This window comes from Mastomys coucha, unplaced genomic scaffold (genome assembly GCF_008632895.1).
Source record: "Mastomys coucha isolate ucsf_1 unplaced genomic scaffold, UCSF_Mcou_1 pScaffold5, whole genome shotgun sequence".
Taxonomy (NCBI): domain Eukaryota; kingdom Metazoa; phylum Chordata; class Mammalia; order Rodentia; family Muridae; genus Mastomys; species Mastomys coucha.
In genome coordinates, this window is record NW_022196911.1 from 70,095,944 (window position 1) to 70,110,510 (window position 14,567).

The 14,567-nt window shown below is 49.3% G+C and overlaps 1 protein-coding gene across 7 annotated transcripts in view; it reads right to left on the reverse strand.

Annotated features, from left to right (window-relative positions):
• Rap1gap2 (RAP1 GTPase activating protein 2) overlaps positions 1-14,567 on the reverse strand; it is a 211,779-nt gene that overhangs the window by 103,442 nt on the left and 93,770 nt on the right. For 5 of the 7 annotated variants that reach the window (XM_031350657.1, XM_031350660.1, XM_031350655.1 and 2 more), the window contains one exon: positions 2,911-2,995. In XM_031350657.1, coding sequence (XP_031206517.1) covers positions 2,911-2,995 — 85 coding nt within the window. Of the gene's footprint in view, positions 1-2,910; positions 2,996-11,109; positions 11,119-11,569; positions 11,587-14,567 lie in introns of those variants that run through there. The other 2 variants (XM_031350658.1, XM_031350659.1) reach the window with 2 other exon arrangements.

Sequence of the window (14,567 nt, forward strand, 5' to 3'; positions counted from 1 at the left end):
CACCAAGTAATGTTGATCCAGACCTTGAGACAATTCTTGCCTCCTCTCTTCAAATCACCTTGTCTCATCGACCTTCCACCTGAGAACACTGAACTCTGTTTCCAAATAAGCCTGCGGATGCCCTGGGCAAGATCACATGCTCTTCCCTGGTACTCCGACAGTGGCATCTGGTACATCTGCTGATTCCCACTCTGTTCTAGTTCAGGCATCCTTCTCACAGCCATTAGGGGAGATGCTCACAGTCCCCATCTCAGCCAGGGGCATTGGACACCTGGGATCTCAGTACTCAGGAGGCCGAAGACGAAGGGTCAAGTGTCTGAGTTACATGGTAAGACCTTGTCGAAAACAAAACAAACAAAACAAAACAAATCTGCATCTTGCCAGTACCCTTCACTAGGAATTTAAAAAAAAAAAAAAAATCTTTAACAAGGCTTCTGCTTGATCTAGAGCCGGTTTTCAGGACCAGACTCTCCTACCCTAACTCAGGATGGTCCAGTGCTTCTGATCTTTTCCAGTTCCTTCCCTTCCACCTCATCTCTGGGATCCCCAAGCTGCCCTGTGCCTCTGGTTACCTGAGATAGCGGCAAGATCCAGATCTCACTGGGCAATCTGAAGCAGGGCATGAGACTGTGTCCCTGAGAAGCTCACAGACACTGAGAAGTGTGGCTGCTCCCTTTACCTCACTTTGAACAGCAAGGGTCTTGAATGCCACTCTGATTCTACCTTAGTGCAAGTCCTCCTCAACTCTCAGGGCTCAGCTGAATTAGCATTTCCTCAAAAAAGCCCTGTCAGCCGTCTCCAAGATCTCCCCAAGTCCCACGACTTTCTCCTTCTTGAGTGATAGAGCTTCCCCAGAGAATATTCACCTTCCCTAACTGCCCATCCTTCATTCTTGCTGCTCCCTTTTCACCTTCTGGCTCAATGGGTGAACAATGAACCCCAGGGGAAAAGGGACCTCAGTATTGGGTCCACTCCTGAGTCACTAAGCATCTAGCACTGGACCTGTGGGCTCAGCAGTCCCTGTAGTGGATCCTATTTACTCTGAGTCTGTTTCCCTTCCTTAAAGCAGTGCTTCAATTTTCCTTCCAAGGGCCACCTCATTCCTTCTCTCAGTCTCCCTGGTGTAGGTCATGAGACTCAGACCTGTCCAATCACAGCATTCCATTTTCTCCCTGGGACTCTGTCAGAACTACTGACAAAAAAAAAAAAAAAAAAAAAAAAAAAAAAAAAAAAAAAAAAGCTACTCTTTTTCCAGGAGAGCTACTTATTCCATAGGAGCTGCTGTCACCGAAGAAGCAGGGCTTCACAAAGAATAAAAACATCACAGTCAAGCAGTGGTGGCATACACCTTTAATTCCAGCACTTGGGAGGCAGAGGCAGGCAGATTTCTGAGTTCGAGGCCAGCCTGGTCTACAGAGTGAGTTCCAGGACAGCCAAGGCTACAACAGAGGAACCCTGTCTCGAAAAAAAATCACAGAAGAAAGCGGGAGAGAGGTCAACTCCCCCAGATGCAGCCATGCCTGGGAAAGTTGGTAGGCTGAAGTGAGTAGTGCTTCTGTCACTCAAGAGTCCTGACTAATGCAATATTCAAATAAACACTGGGTGTTGAATGAATTAGATAGTCATGCGAGTGAAGCCTGCCAAGAGAACTCTCTGACTCCTCCTAGGCTTCCTCATTCTCCCTATAAACTCTTGCTGTCCATGAGCAGAGACAATCTTCCCACGACCAACTCTGCAGACTGAAGGGCTGAAACTCAGACTGGCCACATCCTCCTCAGTATTACTCCATGCCAGCAAACCACCCCAGCAGCTGGGCCACATACTATCCTGGGCTAGGCTGGCAAAAGTGGCCGGGCTTTGGATGCCCAGACATCCCCACCAAGAAAAGAAGAGCTGTACTACCATCTTGTACTCTGGCCCACACACTGCCCATCTCTGAATGCCTAACCCAATTAGAGCTCTGCTGCCATTGTGGCTCAGTGTGAGATAGACATAAGCCATGCAACGACGTTTATCTGCCGCCTCTGGGATGCCATGGGAAAGGGGGGCCACACAGAGCAGCAGGGGAGAGAAGCCAAATTGTTTCTTGTGAGTCACATCAGAACAGAGCCTCAAGCAGGACTAAGATACCAACAGGCCTTGAGGCCTGCTGATGACTTGGGAGGCAGGAGACTTCCTCAGATCTAGTCTTTACCCAATGAAGTGAGAAGGAGGAAGTTGAGGGTGTGCAGCTGATCTAACAGTCCTCCCTGAGGACTAGCCTAGGATAGGGTGATCATCCCATGGAACTTAGAGGTGGAGATTGAAGGCAGAAGGGCCTAGACGGAGAGCACAGTCCCCTTTCTAGGAAGGGGAGGGCCCTAGGTATGGAATCAAAGATGGGGGTCCTCTCCAAAAGAGGTTTCTTTCTGACTGGAACCTCAGAACCATTCTCCCACAGAGACTGAAGCAACAGGCAACTTTCCCACAAAGACCAAGGCAACAAAGCCAGCCTAGAGGGGCTGATCAAAGGCTATCCAAGTCCTAAGAGGGTCTCCTTAGTCCCTGCCTGTCTTGGATGGCAGCCCCCTTCTAAGCTTCCTTTCTCCAGGGTGGGACTCCTTGTTCTCAGTCCCACCATTCCACGTGGCTTCTCACTAATCTAAACATGCTGCCAATCCCACCGCAGCCCGTAGCCCGCAGCCCGCAGCCTGTGTGTTTCTCCACTGCCCCTTGACACAGACATCCAGGCCTCAGTCATACTTTCCCCTCACTCCATCAGACTTATCAGGATGCTGACTCCCGAAGTGATGGGCCCTCCATGGCCACCGCTAGAACAGAAGCAGCTGGACCGGAAGCTAAAACATCAGCGAGGCTTCACGATGCTCCCAGCATTCCCGTCCTCCCACCTCTTGGCTTTGAGCCTCTTACCTTCATGGTTGGGGGAGCAGTGAGAGGAGGGGACAGTGGCCGATCTGGGAGGCTCACATCCGAGCTGTTGGCCAGCTCCTGCTTCCTGCAAAGAGACCAAAGGACACAGAAGCTGTGAGCAAAGGAATTCATGAGCCTTCCCTCTGGGATCTAAGAATGGCTGAGCTCGAAGACTCGGAAAGATACAGGAAACTAGAGCTGACTGCATCTCTTCGTTGGGATGTAGGAACATCGAAAGCAGTACAGCGCAAGGCCCAGGTTCATCAGCATCCCCTACGAACATGTAAGTGCCCAGATGCATGCCAGAATCCCCAAGGATGGAACCAGAGAATCTGCTTTACCCAGTTTCCCACGTGATTCTGAGGCACCCAACGTCTCAGATCCTCTAGTTCTAAAAGACACAGGACTAGGGCTAGAGGGAGACAGGGAAAGGTATTATTTCATGTAGGAACCCTTACTTTTCTCATGGGTATCTCTGTCCACTTGGACACATGCACACACACACACACACACACACACACACACACACACACAAACACAAACACACAGACAAACATACCACAGGGTGTGGGGGCTGGAATAGACCCACCCTTGGGAGGATAGGGCTGCCTGCTGTAAAAGCTGCAGGTAAAACTTATTTTAGCCCAAGTAGGGTAGGACCAGGTTTGAGGCAGCTCGACAGAGTCGTGTTGCCATGGAAACCCAACTCTTCCATACTCCCCACTTCCCACTGGCCCTTGCTGGTGACCAGGGAGAGCTTGTTTGCTGTCCCATCACCAATCAGACTGCTTAGGCTGGGAGAAACTTCCACAGCAAGTTATGCAACAGGACCATCTGGGCCGAGATGGGGGATTCCCCAGTGGGCCAGGAACTCTGATATAGCCTGGGTGGGGGGAATGGAAAGTCAGGACAATAGTACTGAGACCTGACAGAGGTCACAACTGAGCTGTTAAAACCCCTAGTCTCATCCTGAAGCACCCAACTGTCAGCCTGGGTCTGTGTTAGATGACCACGGCCCACCATTCCCCATTGGAGAGAATGCTCACTCTACTTCTTCCAGGCCCATGCATGTCCTAGTAGTGACAGCCCCAACCCAGGCTGCTTCATGAAGGAAAACCACATTCCCTAGAGCCATGCTCCCCAGCTTTCCAAGGAGAAAGCCCAGCCCTGGAGCCTGGAGCCTAGAGTCTCATAGCGGCTGCCCAAGACCACAGGCTAGGACAGTCTAACACCTCCTGAGAAACCAGGCTAGAGACAGGGCCATACTGTCTAGCACAGAACCCCTTGCTTCCCTTGCGGTCGGTCACCTGTTCTGTCCTCTAAGCAATCAGACAGGGAGGCTGGTGAACATCTGGCTTGGCTCAGGATCCAACCTCCACCCTGGCCAGCTCCCGTCCTCTCCTCCATCTGCCTCTGTCCTTACTTCTCCCTGTGTCTTGGTAACAGGACTTAGGATAGCTAGAGTAGAAGAGATCTCTTCTCTATTGGTCTAGACTGTTATTGGTCCAAGAACCAGAAAGGACAAGATTCATACACATGCAAGGTTCCAACCTCGCTTTCCATATATCAACTTAGCTGTGGCTACTGCTAATGCCCTCACCTGCCTCCCAAAGCTGGCCCAGCACAGCCTCCACCATCTGCCCTCTGCCCTCCACCCTCTGCCTTCTCCCTCTTCCACCCAGCCCTCTTTCGAGCAGCCACTTCTTCTCTTGATGAGCCTGTCCCCTAAAATCCAGAAAGGGGAAGAGGGAATGTTGATCAAGGGTGGGAAATAGCACCCTCGGGTACCCTAAAGACAAAGAAAGGGCACCTCATTTGGGAGCTGGGAGGCTGGCAGAGAACAGAGAAGAGGCAAATTTTCCATAAGAGAAGATAAGCTGCTCTGGGCTCAATTGAGAACTTCCACCCATGCCTCTGGAGATGACTTATGGAGATGACTTAGACCTTAACTGACTGAGCAGTCCTGAATCTCCAGGAACAACCCTGGAGATGGAGGAGGTGGATGTCATGAGATTTTTACATCACTCATTGATGGACACTATACACAGTCATGCTATCTACTTCCATGTCCACACCCATGGGGCCAGAGTAAATGCAATTACTGTCTAATATCTAGGAATCCCCAACCTTTTCCCACACACCAGCCTGCTTCCCCTGGATGCTGGATGCTGGATGAGCAACCAGGACCAGGGAATGATTAGGACCACACAAGGTAGCTTCCAGTCAGTAGGATTTCCCAAGTGTTAGTGGGGCAGGAAAGAACGCTCATGGGTAACAGGCTCCTTCTAACTCCCAAGATGGGTCTAGTAATCCAGAGGGGATGGGAGATAGACACAAGGATGGCTACTACCCTCCGAACAACTCAGGGTACACGTGGGCCTTTACTCATGCATTAGAACCCACCTTACCTGGGTATCTAGATAACATCAAGTACATCTATAATAGAAGTACACTCATGGTTCCTCTTGGCACACTCCTGCTCCCATCCCTACCTCCTGTTTGAGAGCTAAATGTCTATTGTTGGTTAAGGTATGTCCCCTCAAAAAAGAGTATGTTGACATCTCAACTTGCAGCACCTATGAGTAGGGCCTTATCTGAAATTAGAGTCTCTGCAGATGTGATGGAGGTTCAGATGAGGCTGTGAGCGAGGCCCTTAACATACCTAGTGCCCGTATAAAAAGAGAAGGCACTATAAGGTTACAGGCCCACATCATGTGGTGGCATGATGGACTTAGATAGAAGAGTGATGTGGCTGCAAACGGAGAGATGCTAAGCATCATGCCAAATGCCAGCAAATAGAAGAGACAGGAAGGACCCTTCCCTGGGGCCATCAAGCCACTGTGTTTCCACTGACATCTTATTGGATGTCAGAACTGAGAAAAGAAATGTCTGTGGTCTCAAGCCAGTTCTAGTACTTGGTAAGAGCTACCATGGGAAAGCAATACACAAGTTCTCACATCTAACCTTTGCCTTGTGACTGAGAGACCAGAATGAAGAAGGTGAAACTCCAGCTTCTTCCTCAACCCCATCCCCCTATTCTGATGAGCTGAGCCTGACCTTGTCCTACCCTAGCCCTCTTGACAATGACATTTACATGTGAGCCAATGCCTCTCCCAGGACACCGGGGCCAGACCCAGTCACCAGCTGACACAAAGATAAGGTGAGAGCTGCACGCTCCGTGGAGTTCCTGCTCTTTCTCTCTCACTCAGCAAACATATCACACATGAGTAGGTGAAATTGATGTGATTCTATCCAGGGACAACCTTGACCACTCTTGTTTGTTATAAGCAAAAGGTAAATCATTGCCAGAAGTAATGAGTTTCTTGGGAGCTGCAGTGTCATGAACCTGAGATTGGAAGCTTGCCTTCCCACTAGCCCAGACAAACAGGAGCATATGCTGTAAAGTCACATGGCCCCATATTTATTTACCCAGGGGCCCTTGAGAACACGTAGGAAAGGTGCTGATGATAAGGACAGGTGGCAGAGAGGAGAAGGGAAGAGGAGGATGAAGAGAAGGCAGAAGGGAGGAGGAGGATTTTACTCTCTGCTGAACTAGAGAGGCATTCGGGCACTGAATGAGCAAGTCATCCGGGGTTCCTGGAGTTGTAGCCCAGCCAGCATCTTGGTTACTGCAGAGTCAAATGAGCTAACGTTCTCTACTGGAGATTGGTTCCTCGAAGCCTAGGAGATCCCATGGCAGAGAGGAGGGTGGCCAGAAGAGCTCCCACTGGCTTTAGCAAAATGCAATCTCAACAATGAAGGACAGAGAGGCCTGGAGTAGAGGCCAGGCAGAGTCCTTGAGAGGTCCCGGTGACACCATCTCAGCATCCAGGATCCATGTCGCTACCCTCAAAAGGCTGTGACCTGGGCCCCTTGCAACAGCACACTGTCTTTTGCGCATCGCTAATAGAGAACGCCCTACAGTTAGAATCAAGTGATTCCTGGGTTCAAGCTTGGCTCTTCCCGATACTCTGTCATGTGACCTCACCTCTGTGCCTCAATGCAAATGCAGAAGTAGTGATGTTCTGTAGGGATTAAAAGCAGTACTGTGGAATAAAACTCTGAAGCTCTGTAAAATGTAGACCAGAGCAATGACAACTTTGCCAATAGGATTCATAAACTGGTGATCTGGAACCAGCAGGATGGCTCAGTGGGTAGAGCCACAAAGCCCGATGACCTGCATTCCACTTCCAAGGCCCCACATGGTAGAAAGGAAGAACTGACCCCCACAAGTTGCCCTCTGACTTCCACCTGCAAACCATGACATGAGGGTACACCAATGCACACATGTGCACACACAGAGGTGTGTGCACAGGTGTGCACTTAATTAAAAAAAGGAAAAGATACCAACAAAGTAAATTTAAAAAAAAAAATGGTGATCTATCTCTCAGTGTAGAAAGAGAAGCAAGGACCTAGGCTGTTTAAATGTCTGGGAAAACAATTCATCATCTCAAAGACAGCATAGTCCTTGCCCCTGGAGATTTGCTCTCAGGATCATAACCACCCACTGGTTAATAATCAACAACAGGAAAATACCCACCTAGTAACAGATGGCCCTGGAGCCAGGTGCAAGGCCTCCCTCTGGCAGAGAGTTCTCACAAACCTTCATCTCCTACCACCCTGGCTCCCCAGCTACCCCACGGGCACTTACACTTGCTTTCCAAATTAGCCATACCAGGGGAATACAGACAGCTGTATGCATTGAATAGCTTCTCAAGAAAACCAAACAAAAAGTGATGCAAAGCATGAGTCACAGGAGCAAAGAAGGAAATGGCCCCAATGTTCCCGTCAGTGAACGGATAGCCCAAACGCAAGGGGTCTGTAAAATGGAATATTGTTTCACCACAGACAGGAATGATGCATGGACTGCACTATCATACAGCGAACCTTGAAAGCGTAGTGCTAAATGAAAGCAGCCAGTCTCAGAGATACCAGATCAGTGGTTCTCAACCTGTGGGCCGTGACCTTTCCACAGGAGTGGCCTAAGACCCTCAGGAAACACAGATATTTACATTATGATTCACAACAGTAGCAAAATTACAGTTATGAAGGAACCACAAAATGATTTTGTAGTGGGGGGAGTCATCACAACATGAGGAACTGTATTAAAGGGTCACAGCATTCGGAAGGTTGAGAACCACAGCTCTAGATGGTTCTGTTTCCATGAGAGGTCTGGAACCAGCAACTCCAAAGCCAGAATGCAGATTAGTAGTTGCCAAGATTTTGAAGGAGGTGGCAGAGGGAGCACAACGAATGGGTGGCTAAAATGTTGTAGAGCTAGATCGTCGTGATGGTTGTACAACCTTGTGCACGTACCGAAGCCTGGAGAACACCACACACTTTCAAAGAATGGACTTCACGGTATATGAGTTCTATCTCAATTTTTGAAAAAGGAACAAGGGAAGGGGGCCTGGAGGTTCCTGCTGCTTAATTTCCTCTCCAGCTGCCTTCCGATCCCCTCAGCCCCAACTGATGAGAGTGCCTTTGCTTGGCAGCAGAGGCAGTGAACACGCATGGGGCCAAAGGGGGGGCTTCCTTACCACTGCCACTGTGGAAGGGCCCTCTCTCTGCCCCACACCCAGCACTCATGAGCACCAACAGCTCAGAGCCAGCTAGACCTGAAATGGTGGCCTAGAAACTAGAACAAACCCAAATGCTCCAAGAGGACTCAGCCTGAGGCACAGGAAGAGGAGAGGTCGCTCGGAAGTCAGGCTGAGCTCTGGCCCAAATGAACCCTCTACTGCTTGATGCCTTTGCTCAATCCTCTGAGAGAAGACAGACTGGATGAGTTGACTCTTGACTCCTGTTCCCTCCTCAGAACCAGTCTTCATAGGAGCAGAGGATCATTGTGTCACTGGATAAGCTTTGAGGAGCACAAACAGAAGGGACTTGGCAGTGAAGGTGTCATGCTCAAAGAAGTCTACCAGAAGCCAGGTGTGGTGGCGCATGCCTTTAATCCCTGCATTCAGAAGGCAGAGGTTGGCAGATCTCTGTGAGGTCCAGGCCCTGGTCTCCAAAACAAGTTCCAGGACAGCCAGGGCTACAGAGAAATCATGTCTCAAAAAACTAAGGGGAGGAAGAAGGGGGAGAGGAGGAGGAAGAAGAAGAAAAATAATTAGAAGAAGAATTATAATAATTGAAGAACAACAACAACAAGAACAAGAAGAAGAACTATTAGAAGAAGCAACAGCCTACCAGGCCACCCAGCCCTTATTCTAGTATCCAGATTTGAGGGATGTCATCATGTCTGCAAATGTCTGCCCATGCTAACTGGACATGTTAGAGAGCCAGGCTCCAGCCTGAGGGAGGGAGACAGGCTGTACAAGATCACCAGTGTGAGAGTCTGACAGGCCTTGACTCCCAGTGTCAACCCTGATGAGCGATGTGGTCAGTTTATTTCCCTCTCTGCCTCTCAGCTTCCGCATCTGAAGTGGTGTCCATCTCCCTACCCTGCCATTTTGAGAAAGGCATGGAACACACCCCTCAACACACTGTCTGGGTACATACAGCAGAAGCACAATAGGTGACCACCACAGCTAGGTTGGTGATTGCTGTTGTCCCAACCGAAAGAAGTAAGTCAGACGGAGAAGGAACAGGAAGTCAGTCAGAGAGCAGAGGTGGACAGTGACGAGAACAGATATAAAATCCGGATGTGGGTGCTCCCAAGTCTAGCAGGCTGGATGTAAGAGTCCCCACTGCATCCCTGGTGAAAGACAGAAAGGGGCACACAGACAACACAAGCATACACAGGAGCTGGGGCACTAACATCCATCCTGCCATGCTGAGGCCAGTGTGGAAGGAGGGCAAGATCCCTGCAGAACTAACAGGAATGAGAGGGTACAGTACAGGAAGCAGGTAGATTCTGCCCCCTTGATGAGCCCCACTGGGAGGAACAGGTATTGTTCACATATAGACACCCAGCAGGGCTGACCTAGGTGTTCCATCCCATCCTCATGTGTAGTCTGTCACCACAGAGATTCAGAGCATAATGCTGAACCTTCAGTGACTTGAATCTCCCCCAAATGACAACCCACCCCACCCCAATTCAATTCCATGGTTCATGGATACAGAGATCAGCAGCACCTGGGAGAAACCAGGGAGATGTTATCTGATAGCTTAATTATAAAGCCAGAGAATAACGGATGCCTCTCTCCTCAGAAGTCAGCTCAGGCTGAGCATGCCAGAAATGAGCAGCCACAACCCCACAAGAATACGTCAGGAAGGGTGATATGTTTATAGACAGACATTCACAAAGCACCTACTGAATGGTGGGACCCTATGTAAAGGAAGAGGAGGGAACTACTGGAGTTTACAGGTTACAGCCAGAGGCCCATGCTGTGGGGGAGGGGGGAGGGTTTCACAGGACATCATTAGCTATGCTAGGCACAGATGCTACTAAAACCCGCACTCAAGTAGCAAGAGACATCTGCATCTGGGAACCTGGGCAAACTTACTCAAGGCTAGCCGGCTGCAGCATCTCCTCAGATGTGTTGGTTACAGATGGCTCTGCTCTTCCCAAGAGAACCCTGAAGCCCTAAACTAGGACAAGGGTAGGAGAAAGAGCTCAGCTAGAAGGCACAAGACACAATAAGGCCACTGAGTCATGCAGAGACAGCTGTGAGCCCCCGGTCACCCCTAGTAGGGTACCCACATAGGCAAGTCATCACTCCCTGAGAAGTTGAGTCTTTGCTGAGCAAGCAACTTTAACGACTGACCAAAGTATTAAAGCTCATGCATGAGCAGGTAGTAGATCTAGGGGTGGGGGGGGTGTCCAATGAGAGAGGAGGGGTTTGCACCCCAGATCTCTGACACCAATTCCACTGGTCCTTCTCTTCCCCATGAGAAATGCATCTGTGTGCCACTGCCGGGTGTGAGGGGGAACGCCAGCTTGTGCCCTCTCCAGCCCTCTAAGCTTGAGTTTGGCAATCGTGACAAGCTGTCTCTGCATAGACGGGATGTTTGAGTTATTTCCAGCTATACAAGGTGATCCAGGCAGAAATGAAAAGCACAATCCACCCTAGTGACACCCCACACCCACATAAAGGAGACAAAGAGATCTACATATGGAAGTGCCATGAGGTCCAAGGAAAAGAGAGCCTGCCCTACTGGGAGACGAGCTAAGGTATCAGAGAGAGCGTGGTCGCTGTCCTTCAAAGGCTGACCACAGCAATCCACAAGGTCTTCTCATTAACTACTCACCAACATCCCATGGGTGCAATATTATTGGTCCTATTGTGCTGATGGGGAAACTGAGGCTCAGGCATGTTAAGTAACGCCCAAAGTCATGTTACTGCCAAGTGGCCGAGCAAGCCTTGAATTAGGGTCATCTAGTTCCAGAGTTTATGACCCTGACCACCTCCAGCGAAAGGGGGACTTCCATGCTGTACCGTTTCCCTGTGTGGAGTACATGCAACCCAGCTGGCTCCCAAGATGGTGTGGGACAATCTGCATTGCAACACTCCAGCTTTGACAGGAACCTATTCAGAGCGGGCCACGCTGATTGTCCTTTTATGGTAATGGCTCAAAGTTACCTTCAAGGGACTCAAAGCAAAAACGGAGCCAGTTAAAGGGAACGTTTGAATAATGTGACAGAAGCAGGGAGAGGGGTTTAGGACGGCAAACGTAGGGGAACACAGGTACTTAGCAATCTTAACTCTACCTGGCTGGTCTCCAAAGCAGGGTCTGGGTGCTCTGTCTGTCTCCAAGAAGTGAATTGGAGGGCAGCAGAGAAAGCTGGAGGCAGAGAGAGGAAGGAAATGGGAGGAGCAGACTGTGCCCATGGCCAAGGAAATGAAAAAATATGACTCCCATGGCAGTAAGGGGAAGAGCTGAGAGGGCTTGGTTACAGACGGTAGAGGAGGGAGACGGTTAGACGGCAAAAGGTCCAGTTTTTAGACATACGTGTGGTGGATGCTTTGACCATAACTCAGACTGGGAAGAACTGAGTTTGCAAAAGGCAAATGATAAGGCAATTGCCTCAGACACACTGGGCTTGGAGAAAGCACTAACCAGGAGCAGATTCCAGGGGCACAAAGATAACAGGAAGGGACCATTCGAGGAAAGACGGCCCCAGGAGAGCTGGTGGGGCTATAAAAGCAAAGGGAGCAGGAGAGAAGTCGAAGGACCAAAGGAGGGAAGGCACAGCAGGCACAAGTCACCTGCTAGACCTGAGCTCCACTTCCCTAGCACTTAAGACATCCCTACCTGGCTGCACCTGTGCCCCGCAGCCCTCGCCACATCATCTGCAAACCACCAACTGAGCAGTTCTCCTCACGTGGTCAGCGCCTCTGCTCACCACTACCTGGCCTCAGCTGAGAACGACATCACGGTCACAGTCAAGGCAGCCAGCTCCCAAGGTCACAGACAGCCTCAGACACCAACACAAAAGCACAAAATCACAAAGGCATGGGATCTCAGTGTTTTGCCCTAGCTGGCGAGCGATTCTTAGCCTGGACAGCAAGCGTGTGGTTGGCTCACTTTATGATTCACTCAGCTGGGATGTATGACATTTATCACAATGAAGCATCGCTTGCAAAGAGTGATAAGTAGGCTCCTCTGCTTCCTTTAGGAAGTAGAGACAGAGGATCTCCTGAGCTCAGGCCTCTGTGATGGGCATGTCAGCCTGACCACACGCACTTATCTCACTCGCCCTGAATATAACAGTGGGGAAAAGTCTGAATCGCTGTAACGAATGTGACAGAGGGAGAGCTGGCCCATGAAAGGGTGCTCAGAAGGCAGGCAATGGATACAAGATGGGAACTGCCCATGGCATCGTTGAGAAAGATGCACCTGAAAAGAGGATGCTCCACCCTAGAGAGCCTAGGAGGGTACCAGAAATGCAGAGCCAAAAGATGAGGTGGAGAGAGAGACTGATAGATACCGGAAAGGTTGAGCCTTTTGGAGCACACTCACTTCCCCACTAGCTGGATGGTACTCCCCAATCCCTACCACCCTGGGAAACTGAATAATCATTGAGAAAAGCTAGCATGTGGATGACTCTAATGGAAAGATCAGCCTGCTAATAACCACTATCAACTCCCACCCCCACCCCCAATTACTTTGAAGCCCAGAGGCAGCCAGCCAACATCTCCCACTAAACTCCCAATGGGCTTACTAGTGTCTCAGTCTTGGACACAGAGGGAAAGCCAAGGATGGCCCGAGGAAATCTCTAACATGGCACCAAAATAAACAAGAGGAACCTTAAGAAAGTAAACAATAGGAGGAAGCAGGAAAACCTTCAAAAACCACTAGGAATTCATATCCTCGGAGAGGTAAGATGAGATGCTGGATCCGTGACACATGGAGAGAAGGGTATAAAAATAAAGAGTTCAGGGTACAAGAAAGAAAACTTGGGAGTTAGTAAAATAATGGGGAGGCTAAGGTTGTAGTTCAATAGAAGAGCGGTTGCCTAGCCCTAGCATGTGAGATGGGGGGGGGGGGGGGGGGGGGAGGATTGAAGGTGCCACTCCACCCAGAGAGGTTGTATGGAGGGAGACACCCAGACAATTCCCAAGTGATCCAAATCTGGGTCCAAACCATAGTCCCTGGCATGTGAAGACACCATCTTGGACATTTCAGGCCCAGCAGAGAACCTGGGAGCTGAGCCAGAGCCAATAAATGACCTTAATATATATCACCAGTGGGGCATCCCAGCCACTTCCAGCATCTGAGCCAGCAAAGATGAGGTCCCAGATACAGTGAAAGTAGACATGGGCAGCTGGGTGCTGACAGCACACACCTTTAATCCCAGCACTCTGGAAGCAAAGGAAGGTGGATTTCTGTGAGTTTAAGGCCAGCCTGGTCTACACAGCAAGTTCTAGGATGACCAGGTCTACACAGAGAAACCCTGTCACAGGGGTTAAAATATAAAAAGGAAGGAGAAAGGAAGGAAGGAAGGAAGGAAGGAAGGAAGGAAGAAAGGAAGGAAGGAAGAAGGAGGAAATAAGAAAGGAAGAAAGAAAGGAAGAAAGGAGAGAAGGTAGGTACCAGCATGGCTCTTCAATGTGCTCTAGATGAATCCCCAGTCCACAGAAAATGAGCACAATAAAATGACTATTGTACCATGAAAGGAAAAAAATTATCAGAGAAACAAAACAAGAACACTTCCCATGCCTTAGGATCCTGGGCCTCTCAGTCATTACCCAGGTTAATGAATGACACAAGATCTACCCAAAGCCTCAGGACTCACGAATAAATAAAAATTCAGTGGTCCCTGGAATACATATGCCAAGGGAAATAAATATGCATCAGAGCTTTTTGCAATGACAACTCTGGAATGCAAGGATATAAAACTCTTCAAAATAATTTGAATCTATAATTTTATACCCAGACTAACTATCATCCAAATATGGGAGCTGAATTCCAATATTCTAAAATATCTGTTTTGGAACAAGAGCTCTGAAAACTGTTTTTTCCTTTTACATACTTTCTTGGGAGGCTGCTATTAAAAGGGAACAATCCCGTCAAGGATAGAAGGTTCTAGAGATAATGTCTCTTGTTAGAAAAAAAGACATAGAATATATAGTAGATGCAAGCTTTCAGGGGGAAAAACTATTGAGAGGATGATAGTTGAATAAATTACAATGATAAAACAAATAAAAGAGCCGGGCGGTGGTGGCGCACGCCTTTAATCCCAGCACTTGGGAGGCAGAGGCAGG